The following is a 25,988-nucleotide window of genomic DNA, read 5'->3' on the forward strand; positions in this document are numbered from 1 at the left end:
ATGGAACAGCCGGGATCGATTCTCCATTCAGCCAAATGGGTCAATAATCACCACCAAACCTGGGGGGTTCTCAAAGCAGCCTCGTTTGGCAACATAATCGATTCATATACCTCGTAGTAGACGTTTTTCTCACTCTATTTGGGGGTTGGGAATTCTCTCTCTCACTCCTCGCCAAATCCCGCTTCACCCAGATCGACGCGTCCCACGCTCCACACCTCCCTCTCGTCTTCCTCTTCGTCCGAGCTCAGCCCCAGCCCGCCCTTGACACCGCCTTCGGCCTCCCTCCTCTCTCTTGCCTGCGTTCCCAACCTGAGCGCCACACGCTTGAAGTAGTCTCCCATGCTCCTCGCGGGCCCCACGCCCAGAGCCTTGCCACCGTCCTCCGAGGCCATGTACTGGTCGAAAACGGCCGACTCCTCGTCGACCACGTTGAACAGTTCCAAGAATGCTGCTTCGGCTGCCAACTTTACGGGGATGACGACGTCTCTGACCGATGCAAATACCGGCGGCACCAGGATGGCCAGCAGCTTATGGTCCTCGCGTAGGCGATTGCCATGGTGGCGGAAGATGGTGCGGATAACCACCAGTGCAAGGCGGCGCGAGTCGATGTCTCCTCCTGGTGGGATTGTAGAGGCCAATGCTTCAAACAATGGTCTGCACGTTCCTTCGATATGGACGTCGGAGGATGTTCCAAGCAGGGAGAGGAGATATTTGCCCAATGCGAGGACAGCGTTCTGTTGCACAAAAGTGCCACTCTTCCCGGTGAGGCCGTCGATAAGGACATTTCTTGTATCTTCCGAGTAGGTCGGATTGTCGATCAAAGTCGGTGCGCTTTCCAAGAGCACGGCGTTCAAAGCAAGCACCGACGCGTTGGTCGCCGGTTGCACGAGCACGCGAGTTTGGATCAAAGTCGCAGCTTTCTCTGCAGGAAGAACTTTAATCATGGCCCCCAGGAGTCGGGCGTTGGTCATCATCATGTTATCATCCTGGACGTCATGTTGGCTGTCCATAAGTCCCAAAATGGACTCGCGGGAGCCATCGGACATGTTAGAACCGACCTTGCTGACGACTTCCTGGAGGGCTTTCAACATGGCATTGCGGACACCGGCGTCGGGGGTTTTCGCACCAGTAACGAGTTCGGCGATCAAGGGGTCGACACGCGGTGTCAACGTAATGAGCGTACTTAATGCCTTCGTTGCCCGTGTACGGAGAACATCGCTTGTTGGATCAGCGATGGATTTTGTGAACGTCCTCTGTAGCTGAGGCAGGAAGGGACGTAAGAAAGTAGGGATTTTCTCGAGGAGCAGGTTGAGAGTGGACAGAATGGCAACCTTGACATCCATGGATCTCTCCCCGACAACACGGATGAGCGGACCAGTGATTTGCGTTACAAATGGTTTTAATCCGTCGGGACTGGACCGCTCGATGATGTCTGATATGCCCGTAGCAGCTTGGACCCGTTGCTCGGTCGTACCGTTCATCAAGCCTTGCAGGAAGATCTGCAACACAGGTAGGATACCCTTTGGCAGCGCAAATCCGGGTAGAACAGATCCCGCAGTTCCAGCCTGCTGGAGGACTTGTCGAGTGGAGGCGACAAGTGTCTCCATTTCTTCTTTACGCAAATGAGACTGCAGCTGGTTCAGTGCGGACCATGCGGCTTTGACAACTTCTTGGTCTCTATCGCCGAATGAGATCAGGAGGGCGCGAATGAGGTCCTGATTGTACCGCGAATAGTCGACCACGGGATTTGCGAAAAACGTCGCCAAATGATTGGCAGCGAGTGCTCGTCTCCTGTGATCATCATGCTTGGTCATAGCCAACATGACGCTCATGGCAGTGTTAAGGCCATCGAATTCGTCAATAGAAGACAACGTCGCGTCGAATGCCTTATTGAGTTCCTCCAGAAGTTGCTCGTCCTTGCATGTGACTATATTGTCCGCAAGACTGTTCAGGATTGTAGGCAGCCTACGAGTCATGCTTGCACCGCCAACTCTAGCCAAAGAAGCCAGAGCCCGAGCATTGAATCCAGTGATAGGGTTGGTGAGGAGCGTCGGGATCAAGTTAGGCAGAATAACGTTGGCTCTTGTAGCTTCGGTGAGCAGCGTGAGCAAGGCGGACAATGCATGTTCAGCCTCCGTGTCGCTCTGCAACAGGTTCAGTAGATGCGGCAACACCTGGTCCACAGCTCGTTTGCCAAACATCTGTTGGAGCGAATCGAATGATTCTGCAGCAGCCTCGCGGACTTCTGGATCGGCATCTGTCAGTGCTAATCGGACAATGGCAATCAACTTCTTTTCGTGCTCTTCAAGGGACTCGGGTGAAGCAGCGCTAACGATCTCTCGCAAAGCGATACAGATTCCTTGTCGTTTATCTGGGTCGGTGGCAGTTTGAAGGCCTTCCTCAAGTGATGGAAGCAATGAGGCAAAAATACCTTCTCCAGCCTTGCGAATTACTTCTCCGAGAGCGTTGGCTGCAATGAACTTGTGCTCCATGTTGGACGAGGCAAGGCGAGCAATAATCATTTGAGAAAGCGTCGGCACCAACTCGCGCAATGTCCTCGGTGTTGCAACAAGTGCTTTCCACACGGCGATAGCAGCTGCTCGAACCTGTGCAGAAGAATCGCAGCGGCAAATATAGAGAGAAGACAAAACCCGATTGCGTCTTTCTTCGCCCAAAACTTCAAGCAGGGATTGTCCTGCTTGTGTTGCACCTTCGCCTTCCTCGTCAGCTTCTGTTTGAGCACTCACTCCAGTGAGATTGAAGAGGAGATCTCCAACAAGTTCGACTGAACTGAGACGGATACGGTAGCTGTCATCGGCCAACCCGCGTTGTAACTCTGGCAACAGCAGATCAATGGCTTTGGTTGCAAAGTTCTTCACAAGCAACCTGCCTGCCCGGAGAGCGGTTTCGCGAATTGCTTCGATATCGTCAGCCAACCCGCTGAGAATAGATGGGATGATTTGAGCCAGATAATTAGCAAAGCTGTTGCCAAAACATGCCGGTAGGAAGATGAACAGAGTCATGAATCCCTCTCTTACGGTTGGCCGTGCGCTGGCGACATTCTGTAGGATGGATGGCAGAGTTTCTTCAAGACGAGCAGTGCCCAGGCCAGCGAGGACTTCGCTGAGAGCCTGTGCCGATCCGAGCCGATCGCTTGCACCAGTATCTGTACGAAGCGACGACATCAAGCTTGGTATCAGATCGGGGAAGGCATCCTCGCCCAGTTTCTCAACGAGGCTGCCCAGAGCTTTGGATGCAGTTGCTCGAGTTGCAGGTACTGGATCGACAGCCGCAAGACGTAAGCCGGTGACAAGAATCGGCAGGTGAGTTACAATATCACGTTTCTCGGTAAGATGTGCCAGACTCCCAATGATCTGAGCAGCTTTGCGTTTGGTAGCTGATCGATCATTGAGCCCGCGTTCCAAGATCCTCACGACAAGGGCGAGGGATGGTGCGTCGAGATAGTGGACAAAGTGCACCTTGATCAACCCGTCCAAAGCTTCCTCCGTATATTTGGTAGGGTCGCTCAGTGCTTTGAGTAAAATGTCGACGAGACTCTTGACCTCGGGATTTGTGATAACTTCGCCGAATCTCTTGAGACTGCTGTTGGCAGCGGCTCGAACCTCTTTATGACTGTCCGTCAGGACCGATGTCAACGGAGGTATGATTTCTGGCAAACTCGTAGCGAGCTGTTGCGGATCCAGGTAAGCCATGGCACCGAGAAGGTCACAGGCTCCCTTCTTGCTTCGCCACTGCGTCTCATTCAATCCTTCCAGCAGCTCTGGAAGGACGCGACGCACGCCAAAGGAGCTCAAGCTGGCAAAAAACGTCTTTGCAGTGTCCAAGCAAGCTTCTCGTACTGATGCAACAGGGTCGCCAAAACATGTCAGCAACTGGGGAAGGATCTCAATCATATATGGCTCAAAGGTTCGTCCGAGCAACAAGGACAACAATTCGTATGCCATCATTGCTCCCTGTCGCTCTTCAGGGCTCTTTTTGTTTTCGGTCGCACTTCGCAACGCGACCATCACCCTGTGCTGTCGCAAGGCAGCCACACCTTTACCCTTGACGATGCCTGCAAGACCGTAGGCTGCTCCTCGTCGAGCAGCATATTTCTTGGAGTGGAAAAGCTGGTCTAGAAGAGAAGTGATATAAGGTCCAGCATCGACGGAAGAAGGACGAACCAGTGGAGGCAGGCAATTGGCGACAGCATATTGAACGGATTCGGATGGTGTGCTGAGAGTATCAAGAAGCTTCTGTATGACATTCCCTGTCCGCTTGTCACCATCGGGAAGATGCCTAGCCAGAGACCCATAAAGAACGATTACGGCTTCATTGACCCAGTCTGATTCTTCGGTACCTTTATCAGGACTCTGGAGCACCTTTTCGAATAGCTCCATAAGTGGCTCCAGGCATTCTTTCCCTCGTGCTGCGACAAAGACCGTACCTGTCTCGACCATTTCTGCACGGACTGTCGCATTACGATCTGACAGGGCGCCATTGGAAACCAAGAAGTTCATAAAGGGAACCAAAGCAGAGCCACTCAGGACGGAAGAAAGCTCCTTGAAGGCCAGAGCGAGTCCGCTTCGCTTCTCCCACTGATCGACTAGATCTCCTTTTTGCACAATACCGAACTTGTTCCGCTTTGGGACCAATGGCTGAGCTTCTGTACGGTAAGAGTCTTCGAGCGATGCCAACACTGAATCGGTCTTTGAAGGAACCTGGACAAGTGCCTGCGCAAGAGCTCTTGCTGCAGCCGCTCTGGTCGATCGTGCCGCTGAGAATAAAAATGAAGGGATACTCTCGACCAATTCTTCGGACACAGTGAATTCGAACTCTTCCCAAATTGCCAGCGCAGTTTCTGCATTTTCATCTTCTTCATCCTGACAAGCAATCCATATATGGACTGAACTGTCAATCTCAGACAAATCAATTTCTGAATGAATCGCTTGAAGGACCGCAGATCGAACAGCAGACTCGGGTAGTGTAACAGCAGATAGGAGAATGTCTCGCTCCTCGGCAGTGACATTTTCTGATATTGAGCGGCAGAGCTCAAACAGACAATCTCTTATTATGCGGTAGTGCTGGTTATACTTACGCATTGCGTTGATCAAGTGGCGTAGAATGTCTCCTCTTGGAAGGTGTTCATCGGCAGCGGATCCCATCTGGAAGGACAGAAATTCGAGCGCAAGGAGGACTTGTGCATCGGCGTCGTCGCCCGTCACATTCCCTACCTTGCCATTCTCCAGGACGGAAAAAATTAAAGGGAGGGCGTAAGCAGTGCTAGCGGTGTCAAAAGGACGTTGCTCGGCAGCAAATCTCAGTCTATATAGCACTCGAGTTCCAAGCTCTGCAAGTGGTTCCACGCAGAGATGCTCCGGAACGTTTGCATTCCGCAGAGATCTGAGAGTAGCAACGCCGACAAAAAGGCGCATGTTTCCAAGGCGGTCCGAGATTTTGTCCGAACAGGCAAGATAAGCTGAGACGATCTCATCTTCGACTATGAGTGCTGCTCCTGCTTCAAGAGATCCCATTAGCGCAGTAATAGCTGGAGACATCCAGAGCCCTGCATCCGTTGGCGGACCGTACGCAAGGCTCTCAATGAACCTTGCACCTCTTCTGATGTTGCTTGAGATTAACCTCACTCGAGCCCGCGTAGCACTTTCCAGCTTAAGTTGAGCGTCGACCTTGGCTTGTTGATCCGCAGTCAACTTTTTCTGAGGCGCCCCTTTCTTCTTAGCCAACTGGGAGCGGATCTCTTCTTCCCATTTAAGAACGTCATAGTCTTTCTGGTTCTTGTTTTCAAGGATTCCGTTTGTCTGCTGGCCAAGGACGTCGACAACAATGGCGCCTTCAGGGGCTCTAGCAATGAGAGCTTCGGTGGGACCCACGGCTTCCAATTGTGCAGGGTCCAGATCTTCCCGAAATTGATGAATCAAGGCTGGCGTAAAAACGTCGGACGCCACGAAGGCCAATGTGGCTGCAGAGTTACAGGCAGCGGTCTCAAAAATCGTCAGTGGCGCCATCGTGCCGGCCTCAAAATGTGAGAGTATCTCTCTGAAAAGTTGTTCCTGTTGCTCCTTTACAAGTTCACCTGGATCGATCCCAGTGGCGAGGCATGTCGCAATCCAGTCAGAGTTGACAATTAGCTCAGGACGTAATAACACCACGGTAGATATGGCTTGTTTCTGCAGCACCTCAATTGCCGCTTCCGGAGTCATATTCTCCAGCCGGTCCTTCGGCATGCTTATGCACTTCACTGCCTGAAGCAAACGATTGTCGTTCAAAGAATCTTCGGCCATCTTAGTCAACTCCAGGGCGCGGGATCGAAGGACGTCCCAGATACCAAGCACAATGCTGTGGCCGACCGAAGCTGGTTGTTTCGAGTAGGCCTGTGATAACGCAACACCAGTTTCCTTCCGCACGCGGGAGTCAACTTCAGGGGTGAGCAAGAGGTGCAACACTGCTCTTGCCCATGCTGTTTTTGCTTCTTCTGAAGCTTGATCGAGATGTTGTGTCAGGTTAGTCAAGGCATACAGCGCCCACTGGCAATCGTCTGCAGATAAGAGTCGTGTATAGACCTTTGAATTCAGAAGGAAGGACAGTTTCGGTTGAACAGCCAGACATTGCTTGCTTTGTTCATCATACATGGCTGATTTATACTCATCCGTCCTCAATATCGGTGCGTCAAGCAGCGCAGGAAGGCCAAAACCCGCAGCGACAAAACCATTCTGGGTCGCTGGAAGGGGATTGAGGGTGACCTCGTCGTGCGCGTCTTGTAAGGTTTTCAAAGCCGACTTGACAAATTCTCGTGACGCTTGTTTGGTGGGAACCTCTTTGAGGCGTTTGAGGACGTTTGCAAGACATAGAATCCATAATTTGCGAAAAGGAAGTTTCTTATCAGCGCAGCCTTTGAGAATTGAGTCCGAAAGCGTCTTGCTAATTGACGAGGTTGTAACAACAAGCGGCAGATGTGTTGCTAACGCAGCAACTTCTTTCCTTAGTGCACCCTCGTTGGCCTCCTTGGAAGCCACAGGGACGATAGATTCAACAATGACAGAAGAAGTCGTCAATTCAGGAGCAATCATTGACTGAACATCGGCCAAAATACCACGCAGTTCAAAGCTTCCCGCCTTGGAAGATTTCATTGCGGATCCCAGTTCCCCAGAAATCTTCTGCAGCATCTCTGGGGAGCCTCCTCTGCCGACAAGGCTCGACAGAGCCTTACCTGCACCATCGCGAATAATGGCATTGGTGGAGTTCATGGCTGATAATAGCGGTTTCACAAGCTTCCCATGGACGAAGCTTGAAATGTCAAGTGTCAATGGCAGACATGATGCCAGCGCCTCGATGGGGCCTTGAAGGACAGCTTCAGGAGATCTTAGAATGGCCTTCTCAATTGCTGGAACCAAGACTTCACCGACGTCCTGAGCGGTGACGAAGTCGAGGAAGAAATCTTTGAGACCCATGGACTGCTGGTATGGCACAGGGGATTTTGAGCCTATGACGGACTTGACATAGAAGTCAAGAATCTGCGTCTTTGAACGTTGAAAATCTTCTCTTCTCTCTGGTATGCGAGCACTGACTCCGGCAATTACACCGACGTAAGGAGCATAGCTAGCATTTGCGTCGGAGGAACTCACAGTATCGTGTAGGACGAGTTGCAGGGCTCTTTCTCCACGCTGGGTCGTCTTGAACGCATCGCGCAACCCCCTTCTGGCGATTGTCAAGGCCGACTCCTGGACTCCCCCACGGACAGATTTATCTTCACATTTGTCCAGGAGGCGGGCAGCAGCCGAGCATATTTTCCCAAAGCACTGTTCGAATGACTTCTCATTGAGCAGGATTTCTTGTTGGAACAAACAGCACCACTCAAGCAGAACGAATGCATTTCCGGGGGCTATGACCGCTTTTTGGCTCTCTTGTAGTAGGAATTTTGTGATGGCAGGATAGGCAACTTCGGCAGAAGAGGGCGTTTTGAGATATGCTCGGAGGCATGACTGTACTGCTCGGCGAGACTTTCGATCTAGGTATCGTGGATACGTCGCGAGGAGAGCGGGTAACACGACCAACAGTTCTTTAGAGGCTGTCTCATCTGTGCCAACAATGAGATTGACCCCTTTGAACCGGGGTTGCAAATAACCTTACCTGCCGTTTGGATACTTTGCTGCAATTTCCGCAGTGCTTCAATGCGAAGATTTGTCGAACTGCTTCGGAGAGCGGCAAGCCAGGCATCCCGAGGTTCGAGGGAGCCATCTTCTGCGCTGTCCCCCATCGTCCTTGAACAGGACGTGGATTTTGTTTGTAGCAGAGACAAAGTGCAGGAATGCTGAGTCGAGGGCTGGATTCGAACGAAAATTATCCCGCGATAAAGTGGACTTGGAGATGATTCGCGCGGGGAAGTCCAAGATCCAGCCTCGTCATGCAGTGCAGTAAGGCTGTGACAGTTGGGCAGGTGGTCACGCTACATATAATTCGAATTATCTCTTATTATGACTTCCGAAACCCTAATCGACAAAATGGGAACTCGAATGGGGGCGAGTATCCGTGGGCTATACCAGAGGTATGCAAGCAGTACTGATCATTTCTTTTGAAGAATGCATGGTGGTCAACGGTTCTTTACATTTCAAGCCCCAGTTAATCATGGGGTACTGTTGAATACCTGATTCGGTGCTAGATATTCTGATTGTTATATTCGTTTGGAATGTTTGAGAGGCTCATGAGGTTGCTGTTATCTATTCGACACTCCAGTTGACCTGTCTAGAACCTCCAATTGACCGTATGGATGATGGAAACAGTTGCCATTGTCCATCAAAATGGACATGGTGAGGCAATATACTTGCCCGGCCGAGAGATTTTGCCACAACCCTCTCCGATGCGCTCAGTTCAGTGCACAATGAGGTTCCTGATGTTCACTGTCTTGCTTCCATTGCATGCTTGGTCTCACGAGCCCACGGCCTCAGGGACAACCTTTTTGACCAAAAAAGGAGTGTACTCTTACTCTTTCTCAGAGGGTACACCTTCTGGATTGAAGACCTGGTATGCCAAATAACGCCCATTGTGTTGTACATACAGCCGGTGAGTTGTTACTTTGGGACGCAAAAACTCGATAAATGACCGGTATCTGTCCGTGTTGTCTTGACCGGCAATGGAGGAGACGATGACAACAGCTTGCTCGATGGGTTACAACCACTGTGGTGCTCTTGAAAGCGGAGAGAATCCTGTTGGCAAGACCATCTGGCGTCCCCAGAAGAGGTGCCCATACGCAGTTGCGGAAGCGCAGGTTAGTATTTCACCCTCTGGTGGTAATCTGAAAGCGGATCTCGTCGAGAAGTCTTCATGAAGTTAGTCCGACCGGAGATGTGCTTCGATTTGGATCTGCTATTAGAATTGATGGCTTCCGATCAGCCAGATCATAATGGTCACAGAATTATGGAGTTTTGAGGTATGGAAGCAGACTGTATTTGAAAGGCAAGAGTCCGAGACATTTGAAGAATAGTACTCGTCTCTTTTCTAACCTTACCTTAAAAACTCATCTACTTGCCTCTGGCAGCAAGAAGCGGTTTTGTTGCTGTGTAATAGGCCTGGGCTCATCCAGGAACAACGGGACGACTTCAGGTTCACTAAGACCTGGTACACTGGGAGAATGTCAGATTTTTCGCTGGCCTGAAATACAAGTAACTGCACAATGATGGCAAGAGAAGCAACATGTTGTGGCAAGCGGTTGTGCAGTGGTCCTGTGTGCAGTCAACCCGTCGCTCAACAACGGCCCTGTGCATTCATCGATCTCCCGCCAGGACCTTCTGAGGAACTTTGATGTTGTCATCGATCGAGTCGGTCCCTTGCGAGAATTTGAGGCGTGTGCCGGTCGCACCGCGAATGTCACGAAAAGTCCCGAGTCCTTCCAAGGCCCCAGTTGAGGCGAATCTTATGCTCATCATTAGCGTGGCTGGATCCTGGACTTCTGATGTCTGACAAAGACGACAGCTGACGAGTTGCCAAAGTTCCTGGTCCGAGCATATCAATGCCGATGCTTTGCCCATAGCCAAAGGTAACCACTCCCTCCAGGTGGCATGTCAAGTAAATTAATGAACTAGGCAGTCCTGGTTATTGAGTTTCGATGGTAGTGATCTGGGGTGTTCGGTAAATTTAGCAAGCTTCGGAGATTTTCCCAGTGACATGCATTTGCGATTTGTGGGCGGCATCGAACCTTGCTGCAGGGGTCAACCCGGTGAAGTAATCAGGATATGAAGCAATGGATCATGTCCTTGATCGACATGGTACTATGCCACAGCCAATACCACTAGGTCGGAAGATGAAGTGTTGGGAGCTATTCCGAAGGGAAGTGGTAGAAAACCCAGCGATTGCATTGTATGACGTGGTGCGGAAGAGAAAAACAGGTGTTGAAGGTGGTCAGCTTTGCATTCGATTACACGTAGCAGGTACTCAGGCAAGTCAGGGCACCGAGTTACTTGTAGTAGCATACTCCGAACATGGCAGTTCCCATCGGTGCCCGCCTATCCAGGTGAGTTTAGGGGCCATCCACGAGTACATGTACGAGTACTCGGTATTCGTGGGCGGCCCCCAGCTGCCGAGTCAGGTACTGCTCAGTGCTTTGGTAATACAGATCGCCTAGCCATGATTGGGAAACGTTTAGGTGCTCATAGAGGCCTAGCGCCTCAAAGCAAGAACCCAGCTGTGGAAATGCTGGGTGCAGGCTCTGCAGGGGAACCCTGCCAGAGGCCCCAGACACCCACCTGGAGTCCTGGACATGCTCCCAACTGCTCCCTCCGATTTGCCAGTCCACCAGCCTCCACCGGCCGGACTGTTGGTTCCTGAGCCAAACCTGAACTTGCACTGGCTAGGCTCGCTAAGGCCTATTCATGGGCAAGTTCGCGCCGTTGGCGGCCCCCTTGGGTGGCACCGGCTTCATCTTGGGCTCGGTACCTTGGCTGGTCTCGTCTGGCTTCTTTCCTCTTTCTCCTCGTTTCAATCTCTCTTCAATTTGCGCCGCCAATCACTTGTCCCATCGACACCTTCGACTTGCACGCTTCTTTTCATCACCCGGAGTTCCATCTTCGCTAAATCGTCTTTGACAGTCCTACCTGCCAGGTTTGGGATCAGATAGGCTGGTTGCTAACCTCATATCTCACTGGTCAAACAGCCATCCGCGTGGATGACAGGATGGCTGGCCTCAGACCCCTTTGCTGAGTGCGCTGGGTGCTGCCACCACCCTCCATGAACCTATGCGAACGTGGCCCACTCGCAGCTATCGCCTTCATCAGGTCAGCCCAGAGCTGAAACCTCACGCTGACTGCCATCCATCACTCACAGGTCGCGATGCACATGGCCTGCGTACGAGTAATAATAATACCATTGTTCGCAAGACATCCTTATCTTTCCCTGCTCATGTCTGGCTGACCCTTCTTTTGTTTCCTCATTGTCCTGTACAAGAGCTGTACATCAAGTCACCTCCCTCATGTTTCACAAGCTCCGGGTACTCTTCTCGCTTTTTTAAATCTTGACGCATGCTTCCGTGGCAGACAACAAAATTCGAAATTACATTTCCGGCCGGGGCGATATGCTGTGAGAGGAAAGCAAAAACATCCTCAGCCTTGTCCGCCGACAGACGATCAGATTACCGATTCTACCCAGAGGCTGCTCCGACATTCTCCTACTCTGCATTTCCAGTCTTCCAATTCTAGTCAGAACTTCGACCTCCAAGACGCAATGAACAAAAAGCTTGGACTCCAGACAGATGCTTCGGTAGGCTACCCTGGGCGGTTCAGTGAGTCGATCTTTGCTGACCTCTCTCCAGGCTTTGATACCGAAAAAGTATCGGGGCGACGATGATGATCCACATTTCATTCCCGACTCGCCTCTCATCGACCGACAGGCACTTACCGCACAAGAGGAGGGGGAGTTGAAGCGCATATGCGCCTTGGTATTGGCCAACGTACCACACTCCGACGACATGTCGGATGATCCTCTCAAATACATTGCTGCTCAGATTCAAGAAGGCAAAGCAGTGCAGCAGCAGCCCGATACTAAACGTGAGCGGAAACCCGAACCAGCCCCCAACATGGATACCACAGCCAGCGTCACGCACCAATTTCTCGACGTACGAGATGACTCTGCGACACCCTCAGAAGGTTCTCACCGCGGCACCATCGATGCCACCGACTATTCAACGCCCTTGACGAGCGCTGGCATAACTCCTGGCGAGACAGCACGACGTTTCTCAGACGCCGCCCGGAAATCCGTCAACAGCACCAAGAAGCCTGGCAGCAGTCTCCGAAATGAATCAACCACTGTGACGACTAAGAGCCGGGCGACCTCTTCTGGCGGCGTCCACAGATCGATCGAAGCAAATAAGCCCTCAGCTGAAGCTGAAGCCATCAAAAGGACTCTGCGAATCGTGACAGACGGATCATCACGACCCCAAAGTGGCAATACCAAATCAATGGAACAGCCTCGCCCCATCAGATTTTCGGTCCCGGACTTGAACAAAAGCCTCCCTCCACCTCCACCTGAGATGCCTACACCCGAGGAACAGAAGCAGCCGCATATCAGCAGATTGATGAAGACCATTCGCAAAAAGAAAAGCATGACGACAGAAGGCAGAAGTTTCTCGACTGGATCGACGCCTCCGCTGCCCTCCGCGACTACGCCGAGAACTCCATATCCCCATTCTTCGACAACACCAGTAGCTGAGAATGCAGCTCAGGAACCTCCAAGGAAGAAATTCAGGATACCTCTGTTCCACAGGAGACAACGTCTGGCGGATGTCCTGGTTACTTGACCATGCCCGCTGACTCGGGCATGTTTACACGGTTGTTTCTCGGCTTGCATTTGGGCACAGCACCTCCCACCATTCTTTATGACACCAGCAGCGTAGGCGTTCGGGACATTGACGCCGAGAAGCCTCGAACTAATCCTCCTTTCCCGAGGAGGACGACATCATTCAATAAATGTATTTATTTTTTCCATCATACACGACGTGTTGTCACAGCAACACCTGACGACCTTTCATTCATGTGCAACAAAGCTTTAGGGGACTTGTACGTGTTATTCAGTCCACAAGAAAGATTTTCTCATGTCCTTACTATGGGCGGTTAGCTTGATATGCAGCCACGAGGGAAGATATCGAATGGGTATTGTCTGGGATGGGCATATGGCAAAAGCGGCACGACAAGCGTGCGGAGGATATTTTCCTACAAAAAAGAATGTGGGATCAGTGCTCTTCGGGAACCAGAAAACTCATAAGCAAGGAAAGAGCGATATTGTCGCTGACAGATGGAACGAAATAATCCTGATATGTGCTGACTGCTAATGTACGCATGTCGCATTGCTGGGCCAGGAACCCAAGGCACAATCACTGAGATACGCATTTCTACATTGCATCCACCAGATTTATTCGCGCCTTTAATCGTTGCCTTCCCTGTCGTCGAATCATTGAAGCTGTATGTAAATCTTGCCCCATGCCTCGGATTTTCTTGCAACGCCGTCGCTATGCACTTTTGCGTGAAAAGACGCTTCTACTCGTTCATCATCGCCTATTACCGTAGTACGATCAGGCTGAACAATCCTCTGCCTGACTTGACAACCCATGCCTGCTCTCGAGTCATTAAATGATCCTCCCTTTGTACTTCATCATTACTTCTGAAAAAAACCGACAGCTTTGTTGGTAGTTTAAACCATGGCCGACGCTCCTGCACTGTTGACTCCGCCAATGCCGGCAAATCGAGGATCACCGTCGTCCATGCTCGCAAAGCCAGTTGGTCCGCCGGGGCCCATTCCCCCTACCCCTCCACCGCCACCGCCACCTTTCGGACCTCCTTGCTGTTGGTGCTTGCCTTTTGAGTTGTTCTTATTCGCTTCCACTGTGACAGCTTTTCGACCAAGCTCCGAAAGGGCCTGGATGTCTTGGCCTAGGAGAGCGAGAAGGCTGACGAGGGAAACATCGTTGGCCTGTGCAAGGGAAGCAGACGCCAAGGGGTGGTCTTGGGTGGATTCTGTGGGAGGGGTGAGGAGGGAAAGGCGTGTGAGCAATGCTTGAATGTTGCGGAGGTGAGGGAGATGGGATGATTCCGGGGCTGTCGGCGTCAGGGGAACGGTCCCCGTGTCAGAGTCTGGGGCAGAGATATATGAGGGCGGAAGGGACTGGATAAAGGTTCTCAAGAGTTCAAGACGTGACTGGAGCATCTTTACGCCGTTGAGCCTGGTCGTTATACCTGCGATCTGGTCTTCTTCTTCCGGTGTGAGAGCCTTCACTTGCCCCTCTGCGCCACTTATTTCTTGTCTGTCAGGAGTCTCTGACCTTAGGTCTGCTCGCTTTTTGCCTTTATTTTCTGTCTGGGGTACTTCGAAGGATGTTGAAGCTGGCTCCTGGGGTGGTGCATGGTCGATAGCCGCGGCACCACCTGCTCCTTTGGCGACATAGTCTATTGCAATCATTTCTGTCTCGTCTGTCTCAATCGTGTATGGTAGTTGGCGAAACTTGGTGACGGATGTCTCTTCTGCGTCAATCTGCATTGACCCTTCTACCCCATCAGTTTGCATTGACGCCTCATCCTTGTGCTGTTCTCGGTCGTCAACGCTCTCGTAAATCGTGATGGGCAGCTTTCCTCCAACATTTTCCCCTGACTGGATTGCTTCGGGGTGTAAGGCTAGGAGAATGGCGTTGTCATTGTAGAAATTGATGGCTTGTTCCTGGAGAGGGACAAGTTCGGGCAAGGGACCTTCAGGAGGGCAAAGGGTGAACCAGCCAACGAATCCAAGCGCGGGTGATTTATGGACTGCAATATCTGCTGGATGTTAGGCGATCTGGTCCCAGGAATAGCTTGACCGTAACCCACATTGCTGGATCCTCGTTTCCATCCACTCAAAGTTGAATCGCCACTGGCCTTCTGGACTTCTCACTAATGCTGCAGGAAAGGCATGTTCCACTGTGATTTCTCTGCCTCTTTGCTGTCCAAGAAGCGCACCTGCTACGGGACCTGGCTGTTTTCGTACGGAATGTCTTGTGACTTGGTCCGATATAGTGAGGAGAACAAGAGGGTGGAGAGACACGGTGAGGTCACTTTCTGAGGGCCTCGAGGAGAGGAGGGGATTCTTCGAAGGGTCGGCCATATTGTGATTCGCGAAGGTCGACCGCGAGGTGAGAGATGAGCTTCTAGGGACTCGGGTATCGAAGTGAATCTGTTCGAGACTGAAAGATGCGGAGTGGGAGCCTCGTTTCAATAATCGGAGACGGAGACGGAGACGCAGACGGATCACCTCTGCAGAGGGCGATGCGGGCAGCCTTGGCGATATTTGGCCATCATGCAGTGATGCACGCCATGCTACTAGAACCTACGAGCCTAGTAGTGTTAATAGCGCCTGGCGGGCTGGTTGGTTGGCGGGGCCTTTTACAATGCGAACGCCCGAACGAGGGGAGGCAAGGCTGCCAAAAGATTCGTAACTCTGGTCTTTAAATTCCAGATTCTCCACGACTAGATACTGTTACCTGGTCTACCTAGGTACTATGCCTTCTGCTTCTTCCTCTGATGATTACTCGCTTGAAACCTGATCACCATGGACGCCTTGGTCGAGGACTCGGACAGACTCTTTCCTGAAGTCTTTGCGCATCTCGCAGCAGTCGAAGCACAACCAGCCTTGCCACTGGATGAGGAACTCCTGAAACGTGCAGAAAGAAACCTCACTCCTACCTCACCAAAAGACCTGTTATGGCGGGTGCTGGGTACGGGTGAAGAGCTACTGCAGACGCTCCAACAAGACCCTCGACCGCTTACTCGACTACTGGAGCGGGTCATCTCCCTATTGCCATTTGACGAGCTCAGATCAACCATATCCGCGGAGAAGCTCCAAGAAGGCCTGACTTCGCCTTCAGTTGCGATACAGTTACTTTGCCTAGCATACCTGCGGAAAGCTGCGGACTCACCCAGCGGCGCCTCTTTCGTTGCGACCAGTTCAAGTCTTGTTCAATGTCAGTTCACAATCTGGCTGTCGTCGGAAAGCGCCGAGGTCGCAGAACGTTCGCTAGAGGTGATTGAAGCGTTGCTTGCCGTCGACAGCGAAAATAGTACAACGGTGCTATCTGCGGGTCGTAGCTTTTCTGAAGCACAAGGACAAGGCCTGCTTTGGCGCAGGGTATTCCACGATCCTGACGTGTACATGATCCTGTTCGAATGGACTTCACTAACCAAATCGAAACGAGACGTCAAAACCAAGAAGGGGATGCAGCTCGTCACGATTTCCCAAGCACGCTTGTTCGACTTCATCGCGAGAGTGGCACCCTACGACTGGAATGCGGTAACGACTTCTTCCTTGGCTCATATCGAGGCTCAGTTCTTGAGAGACAATGGTGGCAGTGAGCCCTACGGGGGCATCCTTCGATATGCTGCTTCACACATGATTGACAAGGAAGATATTCTGATGGAGGTGCTACGTCAAGATTTCTTCGTCAAGTTACTCGGAGTAGTAGAGGAGAGCAACAGGCACAATGTATCTCCCCAGCTACTTGAGGCAATCCAACAAGGGGCCGGGGTTACGGCAACGCAAGATGGAGAAAGTGGTGGCCTCCACCTCTAAAGCTGAAATTGTTTGTGCTGTCTGACGTCCGGTCGACAAAGATGGATCATAGCAGCCAACTGCAAGTATCGATGTCGGCAATCGTGATACGATGACGCCCAAGATAGGCGAGCTGAGTGTCCCTGCTATCTTCAGGCTGGTTAAGTTTGATGTATGGCATGAGCGACGAGATTAGCCGCGACACAGTGACAATGTATGATAAAGAAGCTTGAAATGAGCATCAAAGTTCTTCTTCAATCGTCTTATATGGAACGTGCGAGGATGGAAAGAGACATGCACGCAGCTCAAGCGATAGGCCTTTGAGGGCCCAAAGTGCAGTGTTCAATATTGATAGAACCCGGTCAACCTTCCCCAAGCTGACGATGGCGCAGCCTTGCACCGACACAACTGAAAGTTTTGTCTCGAGCAGTCACTCAGTCCACCGCAGATCAATGCAACTCGTTCTCTACAGTGTCGCAGTGTTCTTCAGTGTGAGTGGTTGATGGTGGTGGTTAGGAGTCCTTTATGGGTTTTCATGTGTTCTTCCATTCGTTCGAACAGCTGCTTCCTCACCCGGTCAAGGTGAAATACCTCGTACCTCTGTGAAAACTATGGCTGTACTCTCCTCTGCAGCCCGACCTCTGCTTCGACTTCGAACCCTCCGATCATGCGTCCCCCACCGATTCGCGAGTTCCTCCTCGTCGGCTACCACCACGAGCTCCAAGCAGGTTACTAGTAGGGTTGGGACTTCTTCTCAGAGCCCCATATCAAAACTAAACATTCCTACTCCGAAAGGACCCTCGCCGCAACCAGGTAAAGGTCAACAACCTAGCATACCAACACTCGAAGGGCCAGTGTCGCAATTTATCAGAGAGCTGCCTCCGCACCTAGCGAAAAAGCAATGGTACGCGCAAAAGCTATACGATGCAGGGACAACAGCCATATACAGACCCCCGTCTCATTTTGGGATCTATGCTGCAGCGTTTGTCATAGGAAGCAGCGCTATTGGCGTTGCTGGTATTCTCGCATACGGTAATCTCTGGGCTTGGGAAGGAGACCCCGACCTCCCATGGTTCGTGCCAGTTGCACATCGATTGGGAATCTTTGTCTTCTCGGCCGTCGGCTGGCTTATTATGATGCGGTCATTAAGGATCATCAAAGCAATCGATCTCGTGCCGGTAGATGGGGTCGTGAAGATGGCGGTGCAGGTACGCCGGCCTCTACCGTTTCTGAGGCCGAAGCAATTCCTCATTGAACCTTATCGCTTTCAGATGGACAACAAGTTCGTGCAACAACTGGCAGAACCTGATTTCATAATGGCAAATGCAGAAGCGCCGTCTTCAACAAACCAAACTTCCGGGGGACTTGTTCCAAGCATTGTGCGAGCAATCAGCAAAGCAATCTATTACCCGTTTGCATCAACGAGGAGGTTGATGACCCTTGAAGGTTTTATGATGGTCAACTTTGAAGGGAGTCGCGGCAAGATGAAGCTGGACACACAGGGGCTTTTCTCCAATGCAGCAGAGGATCTTATCCAGATGGGCACCACAAGGCTTTGATCGTTTATCACGTCAGATCTATCCCCAAAACAAGGCTCTGGATCTGCTTTCCACCCATGCTGAAGGAGACTCCCAGGTCTAACCTGCAGAGAATTTCACCTCCCGTTTCTGGATATCCATTCGACGTTCAGAAAATCGGTGGACGGGCTCGAAGCGGATACTGTAATGTCCAAGCAGGTTCAAATGCTATTTGGCTCAGTACTTCCAGCAGAAAGTGCGCGGCTCGGAAAACCAAACAGCCTTCGAGCGATGAATCTTGGACAAGAGATGTCAATCCGCAATGAAGTCCCGGTTATTCCGAGCACGAGCTGTCTGCTTACAGCTCTTATCGCCCGGTTGGCACGCGCTACCAAGAGGCTCCTTTCCTAGCGAATGATGTTTTCGAGGCAGCTGTATTATAAGTAAGCAGTATGTACAATACCCGAGAAATCTTCACATATTTTCTTTTCTTGGATGTACTTCAAAAGTGCTTCCTTACCAGCGAGGTGACCTGCTGCTCCTGAAGTAGGGTAGGACAAAGGGATATACAGCGGCTCTTCGATGGTGTCGGACGAAGGGGGCAATGAAACGATCAGTAGCTAGGCACGGCAAGAAGGATACTTGCTTTCAAGCTGGACGTTGGCAGCCCTAAGAATGCCTCTACCAAGTTGCACTGTCTATCCCTGCACTCTACAATAATGCAACAAGCCATTGAATCCGCCGCCGCTCGCTCTATCACTGATACGACCTGCCTTTCGTGGACGTTGATCGCTTGCAGCATTGTGTTCAACATCTTCCACGCCCCCATTAATCAATGCACATTGTTTACCGGCGCCGCAGCCGGTGGCCCCTCTCCCGTTACATACGCCTTACTCAAGCCGCCATCGACCACAAATTCTGTCGCGTTGACGAAGCTGCTCTCATCGCTCGCCAAGAACAGGACGGCCTGGGCCTGCTCGATCGCCTCCCCAAATCGACCCATGGGGAAGTGCACCTCTCGCCTATATCTCTTTTGCAAGTCATCGCCCAGCCAATCCTGTAACAGTGGCGTGTTCAACGGACCGGGACACAGCGAGTTGAATCTGATATTCTCCCGGGCGTGGACGATTGCGAGTTCGCGCGTCATGGCGAGGACGGCGCCCTTGGATGCAGTGTATGCAAGTTGCGGCGTCGCGGCGCCCATCAGGGCGACGAAACTCGCGACGTTGATGACGGAACCTTTCTTCTTCTGGTGCCTTCGCATGGATAGCACGGCGTGCTTGCTTCCGTACCATACCCCCTTCACGTTGATCGCGTGAGTCAGGTCCCAGATCTTCTCGGGCGTGTTGATGGCGTCGTCATCCTGGGCATGCATAATCCCGGCGTTGTTGAACATGATGTCGACACCGCCGTGTCGATCTTGGGATTCGACCGCGGCCTGGACGTCCGATTCTTTGGAGACGTCGCATTTGACCGTCTCCAAACGAGGCGGGTTAGGGACGAGTTCTTTGACTTTGGCGATGGCCTTTTCAAGGGCTGGCTCAGAGATGTCGGCCATCAGGACCGAGGCACCTTCTCTGGCGAAGAGAATTGTGGTTTCCAGCCCTATTCCGCCGGCGGCACCAGTGATGATTGCATTTTTGCCCGCGAGGCGGCCAGGCTTGGATTCAGTAGTCATGCTTCGCAGTAGTCCGCCTCTTTCTTTTTTCAGCTTGCTGGAGGGGCGCCGGTGCGGTCAACAACGAAGAGAGCGGGCCACAAGTGAGGCGCAGAGTGAATCAATCGAACCTGGTTTGTCAATGTGCCAAATTGAGGGCAAAGAGAGAGAATCAAAATATCAGAGACGCCATTCGCACATTCGTGGATCTCCTTATCTAATCAAATACGCATTTGTTGGTGCTGCTCGTTGCTTGGTGGTGGTGGTGTGGGTGGGAAATGTGGGCTGCTCTCTCTCCCTTCTCCGAAGCAACCCGCCAGGCATGCGATGAGATGCCCAATGGGGGATTTTTAAGCTTCACTTGCCGAGAGCTCATGAGCAAACTTGTCGATCAGAGGACATGAGCTATTACTCTCAGGAGTAACGGGAGGCGTGGTCCGGTAGCTCCCTCCACACTCAATATCTTAGGAGGTGAAGGTGATAGGTGCCTCGTTGCAGGAAGAGAGACTTTGCGTCTGCGGGAAGTACACTGCCCCCTGCGTGTTATAGCCTGATCGGATGTCGATAGTCGTGTGCCTTGTTTTTGTCTCTGTGCGCTTCGGTATCTCAACACCGAGCAGCTAGTGGTGAGAGTGCGGAAGTGTAGGCAGGACAAGGGGAGCTTATCAGCATAGCCTGCGCCACCTCCGCCTCCACCTCTAGCTACAAGCACCTACAACACCAATCATCTCCCCGCTTTCTGTGAGACGCTCGTACAAAGTCCAGCTGCTGGACGCTTTGTCCCAGATCCTTTGTCCCTATTCCACTCACCTCCGTCTCTTCCTGTTCTTTGTCCCCCTTGACTTCTCGCCATGGCCAGCAAGAAAGACGGTGGAATCCCGACTCTGGACGAGTTGGAAACTGCGCTGGCCTCAGATACAAAGATCAAGCTCGCAGGCATTGATGTCGACGGCACGCGCCCCTTTCACCTCATCGCATGATGCCTGCTAAACTCCACAGGGATCCTCCGAGGCAAGTTGGTCTCCAAGAAGAAGTTTCTCTCCGTCGCGAAAGATGGGTTCGGCTTCTGCAGCGTCGTCTTCGGCTGGGATATGCACGATATGACCTACTTCCGCGAACTCGAGATCAGCAATAAAGAGAATGGATACAAGGATCTGGTGGCCAAAGTGGACCTGTCCAGTTACCGGCGTATACCTTGGGAGGACAACGTGCCTTTCTTCCTCGTCAGCTTTTACGACCCAGATACCAACAAACCCATCTGCGCCTGCCCCCGAAGTCTGCTGCGGACGGCGGTTGCGAAGCTGCACAAGGCTGGCTATGGAGCCATGGCTGGTGCAGAGTACGAGTTCTTCACATACCGCGCTCCCCGAGACGAGTCAATTCAGACGAGCCATCATTCTTCTTCCACGACGGCTCCTTTCCTGCAGAATAATCCTGTCCACGCCCTCCCGCACCTGACACAAGGCATGTTCGGCTACTCTCTAACAGACCCTATACACAATCAGGATTGGTTCTACAGCATTTTCAATACCTGTGAACAATTCAGATGTAATGTGGAAGGCTGGCACACCGAATCAGGACCGGGAGTTTTCGAAGCAGCCCTGGAGTTTGGAGAAATCACCGAAATGGCAGACCGGGCAAGCTTATTCAAATACGTGGTCAAAGCCATGGGAAGCAAGTATGGTATCACGCCCACATTCATGGCAAAACCAAAGGAAGGTTTGCCTGGTAACAGTGGACATATGCATTGCTCCATCGTGGACGAGTCTGGAAAGAATCTCTTCTACAGAGGCGAGAAGGACCCCAGCCCTCCATATAAGGACCTCGAGTATGTGTCAGACCTTGGTCGACAATTTCTGGCAGGTCTACTGGACGGCCTTGCGGATGTCATGCCAATCATTGCACCCACAGTCAACTCGTACAAGCGGTTGGTCGAGAACTTCTGGGCTCCAGTGACGGTTTCCTGGGGTCTTGAACATCGTGCTGCGTCGATTCGTTTGATTGCTCCTCCGACAGCATCAGCAAAATCTACAAGGTTCGAAGTGCGAGTCTGCGGGGCAGACGCCAATCCATCTTTGGTGCTGGCCACCATCGTCGCACTCGGCTGGAGAGGCGTAGAGAAGAAGCTAGAAATCAAACTCCCACCGCTCGGTAAAGGCGAAGAGGTCGGCAGTCTCAATGACAAGGGAGAACGATTACCCAAAAACCTCAGAGACAGCACTGCACGATTTATGGCGAAAGGCAGTGTGGCCCGCGAGGTATTCGGTGACGAGTTTGTGGAGCATTATGGTGGTACCAGAGAACACGAGCTACGATTATGGGACGAGGCTGTCACGGATTGGGAGGTAAGAAGGTATATTGAGACCGTATGAGACGATACCCACTGGACGTTATGAGCAACCCTATCAATATGATGTATGATGCAGGGATCTTACGATATATCCGACATACGAAGCTGCGACAAGTCCTGTACAAGAACCGGCATTCTACCTGGCTCGCAACAGGACAGCCTGCAGGGGAATCAAGTGACCGTGCTGAACAATGAAGTGCTTCTTTGCACAAGAAACACCACATCGCCTTCACAAAGGATTCCTGACAATGCATCCTTGATTGCCACCCAAATCCGGAAAGGACACCTTCCTGAGGTATACAACCCGGCAGACGGTTTGCTCTTGCAACACATCTTAACCTCCTTCCTTCTCCATCATTTTTTTGCGAATTTCCCACAACAAGAACTGGTGTCTTCTCATTGTCTTTGCTAGGCGCTTCTTGTTGCTAATAGCAAGGGGCTTTCGAGAGACTTGGGCAACGAAACAATGACTAATGTGAATGGGCTTCTTTGTGCCGGACCTCTCGACACTGGATGGACTACTGAACCATCCTATGTTATTGTCTTTGCCGATGCTTGTCCTTTTTGTGTCCATTTATGGAAACATATACAACAAAAGGTGCTTTATTGCACTGTTCCTGGTTGCTATTCCTGTTGCTTCAGAATTGCTTTGACTGCAAAATGACTCTCTTATGCCATTGCATTTCTTCCTTGCGCTTGCCCCTGCTTTTTCCCTCCTCCCATCAAAGCATTCAATTTCTTCTCGTTCTTATAAATTTGTCGCTGGCCGTGATACACAATGAGCCCTACCCAACAACCAAGGAGAAGCAACAGGGCGCGGAAGCCAACTGCGAAGGGGCGCGACTATTCAGATTCCCTTGCTCAAAAACAAGCCCGTTCTCAAAGTCAAGCGGCCGCTGTGGGCAACGTTCCTCCAACTAATACTATTAATGGCTCTAGCTCTGGACAGGGCAATGCTGATGGAGGCCCTCGGAGATCCAAAAGAATTCAAGCGCACATCCATGGCAACTCTCCGGGTGGTAATACAGGGAGACCCAACAAGAAGCGCCGACTCTCTGAATCTGGTTCTACAGTTGAGGGATTCATGATCAAATTGTACGCCGAAATCCACCATGCTGCTACGGTCAGGACGATTGGACAATGGGACCGCTATTGGACACAGGACCTGCTTCGACGAGCCCGAACCGTACGCTTCTTTGATCTCGCTACGGGAAGTGCTCGTCACCATTTGAGGGCAAGGCTGGATAAGTTTGAAAGCGACAGTCCCAAGGAGAAGAGGGTTGCAAAGCTCGCAAAAGACGACGTTGGTATCAGCTATGCTCAGAGATTGACAGAGTTTTGTGACAATCCGAACCTTCTCTTCCTGACCATTTGTGCACATTCGAAAAGCTTTCGCGAGGCGATTCTTCGCAGCGACGCAGAGAGCAGAGCATTAGGCGAACCCGAATGGAGCCTCATCTACTCCAGAATCAAAGAGTGCGCGTCAAGCCTCGAGCTCTTCGCCAGAACGCACAAGTTCGATTGGACAGATGCCCTTTTTTTCTTCAATGGCCACTTTGAAGATCTTCTTATAATTGTATATAAGCATTGTCAAGACGCCCGTGACAAGGACGGTGTTAGTTTTGGAATCGGCGACGATGACCTCAGCGAAACCCACCCTATCGGCGCCGAGGACAAGCACAAAGTCCATCATCACTGGGCTCTGCCCGTTGAAGATGGGGAGCCAGCTGTCTGGCCATCAGTCAAATGCACCATCACACAGGACCTCGTTAATGCCGGATTTGTGCACGGGGAGGTTGCGGTTGCAGGCATCCCGGCTGAAGGAAATAACCTTGAAGTCGACGCGGCGGCGATCCTTCCGTTGAAGTCGAAACAAGTGCTCCAACAATTCAACATTGATCAAGTCATCGTCCTCCCTAACTACGACTGGCCGGCGGAGGTGCATCAGGTCACTTATCCAGACGGGAGCGTCTACGAAGACCCAACCTTCTGCGGCTTCCCAAAGAATCCTTGTGGAGTATGTGGAGCTGAGACACAGAACGCGCAGCAGCAGCAGCAGTCTCCCCAGGCAGAGCCAGCATGCCAATGCACGTTCGCCGATCTCTGCAAGTGGCACAACAAACCCCCGCAGGACAACCATGGCGACATCCTTGTCGAACTGTATACCACCGCTGAAAAGGGTCGAGGAGTCCGCGCGCTCCAACCAATCCGCAAGGGCACCTACCTGGGCGAGTACACGGGCGAGATCTACGCGGCTCAGCCGGACGCTAACAACAGCGTAGGCACACTGGCCAACCCCCGGTACGGGCTCATGACATACCACATGGTGCTGGACGTCGCGCGGGCGGACGACTACACCACGGCGAAGGCCCAGGCAGGTTACAGGCCGCAGTACGTCGTCGACGCCGCGCACCGGGGCGGGTGGACGCGGTATATCAACCACTCGTGCGCGCCCAACACGCGGTTCTATGTGATGAATGTCGGACAACGCACCCGCATCATCATCAAGGCGGTGCGCAAAATCGCCTTTGGGGAGGAGATCACGATCAGCTACGGCAAAAATTACTTTGAGCAACTGCGCATAGCGTGCAGGTGCGGCGCCCCCAAATGCAAGTATAAGAACGTCGGTGCCTCTAACAGCTCGAGTGACAGCTCTGATGACAGTGGGAGCGACAGCGGGAGTGCGAGTGTATGAGAGCTGACGAGGCTGAAGATGAATTGGGGGAGGGGGCCGCCAGAGGAAACTTTTTTTTCTTTCCCGCACGGCGAGAATCTTTCTGTGCCAAATTTATGCAGTTGTTTCTTCAGTATATATTAACAAACCATGTCATTTCCATCTTTGCATATACATCTCTCGGCCTTACATTTATAACCTCAAGCAGGAACTGCCAACACATTTGTCTGACCAGCGCCGATTACCAATTTCCAAAAGGCACAGCGTTCAGGATCCGAAGTCAATGTGATGGCAACCACGGCTCGTAATAGAGTCCGTCCTGGCATTGACGTCGGCACCGCTGTGTCTCAACAAGCCAACTCACTGCACTCAATCCGAGTTCTAGCTGAGTTCAAGCCTGGCAACAGCGCTGGGGATTCAAAGCCCGAGTGCTGCCAATCGGATGTGTCGAACTTGGGCGGCAAGCCAATACAAAATGGCTTTTGAAAGCATGGAAAGTTGAAATCTGACGTGATCCCGCACGGGTCCTTACTACTGCGTATGAACTCGTACAGACACGGATGGCCCCGAGAACACCGACTACCCCAGGATGAGAAGAAGAGAGTTTCGTTTCATATCAGGTATTGCTACAGGGAAATACATACGAGGAGCATGCAACCCACCAAGCCCCCGAGTCTCTTTGACCCTGGCAAAGTCCGGCGAATGACCGTCCAGCAATGGAGACGCTTCAACCCATCATATCTCGCAGATCCTCTGGCCACAAGGCTACGGCTACCCATTGTCCTTCGTACGGAGTGTCAATACGAAGCAGCCGGTATATTCCCGCTTGTGATTCAAACTATTAGTACTCACCTCGTTCAAGGGCGGAAGGAATCCCAGGTGATTGTTGTGTCACGAGCTTGATTGGATCCTCCAGAATGGGTGCTTACCACTTCTATTGCAACTCTCGACTGACTGGCTTGATTCCTTTGGCCGAAGGAATAGTTCTATCTTCCTGCTGCAGCATGTGGGACATTGGACATTTCCCTCGCACCGAGTGCTAGTACCCAGCATTTGGGGCGAGACCTGCGGCCGCTTGAGCATGTATCAACTTAATCTTCCCCAGCCACCACGGCCGCTAGTACAACTAGTAGCGGAGGGGCTTCATCTCGACGATCCATACTTACATTGTAAAGCACCCCACAGGGGGACGCAGAATTACTCTTTATGGCTCGCATG

General features: G+C 51.9%; 8 protein-coding genes across 8 annotated transcripts; 5 read left to right on the top strand and 3 right to left on the bottom strand.

The window, feature by feature from the left end:
• Positions 1 to 161: 161 nt before the first annotated feature.
• Z520_10635 (uncharacterized protein) lies at positions 162 to 8,275 on the bottom strand (the record flags this gene model as incomplete). Its single annotated transcript, XM_016781127.1, has 2 exons — positions 162 to 8,095; positions 8,149 to 8,275. The coding sequence occupies 2 exons, from the start codon at positions 8,273 to 8,275 to the stop codon at positions 162 to 164; spliced, it is 8,061 nt and encodes a 2,686-aa protein (XP_016627852.1).
• A 3,455-nt stretch (positions 8,276 to 11,730) lies between these two features.
• Z520_10636 (uncharacterized protein) lies at positions 11,731 to 12,802 on the top strand (the record flags this gene model as incomplete). The annotated part of the gene is made up of 2 exons (XM_016781128.1): positions 11,731 to 11,766; positions 11,819 to 12,802. 2 exons carry the CDS (start codon positions 11,731 to 11,733, stop codon positions 12,800 to 12,802), a joined length of 1,020 nt encoding a protein of 339 aa, XP_016627853.1.
• An 890-nt stretch (positions 12,803 to 13,692) lies between these two features.
• On the bottom strand, positions 13,693 to 15,132 carry Z520_10637 (uncharacterized protein; the record flags this gene model as incomplete). The annotated part of the gene is made up of 2 exons (XM_016781129.1): positions 13,693 to 14,807; positions 14,859 to 15,132. The coding sequence occupies 2 exons, from the start codon at positions 15,130 to 15,132 to the stop codon at positions 13,693 to 13,695; spliced, it is 1,389 nt and encodes a 462-aa protein (XP_016627854.1).
• A 444-nt stretch (positions 15,133 to 15,576) lies between these two features.
• Z520_10638 (uncharacterized protein) lies at positions 15,577 to 16,593 on the top strand (the record flags this gene model as incomplete). The annotated part of the gene is made up of 1 exon (XM_016781130.1): positions 15,577 to 16,593. One exon carries the CDS (start codon positions 15,577 to 15,579, stop codon positions 16,591 to 16,593), a length of 1,017 nt encoding a protein of 338 aa, XP_016627855.1.
• A 590-nt stretch (positions 16,594 to 17,183) lies between these two features.
• Z520_10639 (uncharacterized protein) lies at positions 17,184 to 18,131 on the top strand (the record flags this gene model as incomplete). The annotated part of the gene is made up of 1 exon (XM_016781131.1): positions 17,184 to 18,131. The coding sequence occupies one exon, from the start codon at positions 17,184 to 17,186 to the stop codon at positions 18,129 to 18,131; it is 948 nt and encodes a 315-aa protein (XP_016627856.1).
• A 790-nt stretch (positions 18,132 to 18,921) lies between these two features.
• Z520_10640 (uncharacterized protein) lies at positions 18,922 to 19,767 on the bottom strand (the record flags this gene model as incomplete). Its single annotated transcript, XM_016781132.1, has 1 exon — positions 18,922 to 19,767. One exon carries the CDS (start codon positions 19,765 to 19,767, stop codon positions 18,922 to 18,924), a length of 846 nt encoding a protein of 281 aa, XP_016627857.1.
• An 830-nt stretch (positions 19,768 to 20,597) lies between these two features.
• Positions 20,598 to 22,118, top strand: Z520_10641 (uncharacterized protein; the record flags this gene model as incomplete). Its single annotated transcript, XM_016781133.1, has 2 exons — positions 20,598 to 20,616; positions 20,746 to 22,118. 2 exons carry the CDS (start codon positions 20,598 to 20,600, stop codon positions 22,116 to 22,118), a joined length of 1,392 nt encoding a protein of 463 aa, XP_016627858.1.
• Positions 22,119 to 22,874: 756 nt separating this feature from the next.
• On the top strand, positions 22,875 to 24,791 carry Z520_10642 (uncharacterized protein; the record flags this gene model as incomplete). The annotated part of the gene is made up of 1 exon (XM_016781134.1): positions 22,875 to 24,791. The coding sequence occupies one exon, from the start codon at positions 22,875 to 22,877 to the stop codon at positions 24,789 to 24,791; it is 1,917 nt and encodes a 638-aa protein (XP_016627859.1).
• Between the last annotated feature and the right edge of the window lie 1,197 nt (positions 24,792 to 25,988).

Source organism: Fonsecaea multimorphosa, assembly GCF_000836435.1.
Source record: "Fonsecaea multimorphosa CBS 102226 unplaced genomic scaffold supercont1.31, whole genome shotgun sequence".
Taxonomy (NCBI): domain Eukaryota; kingdom Fungi; phylum Ascomycota; class Eurotiomycetes; order Chaetothyriales; family Herpotrichiellaceae; genus Fonsecaea; species Fonsecaea multimorphosa.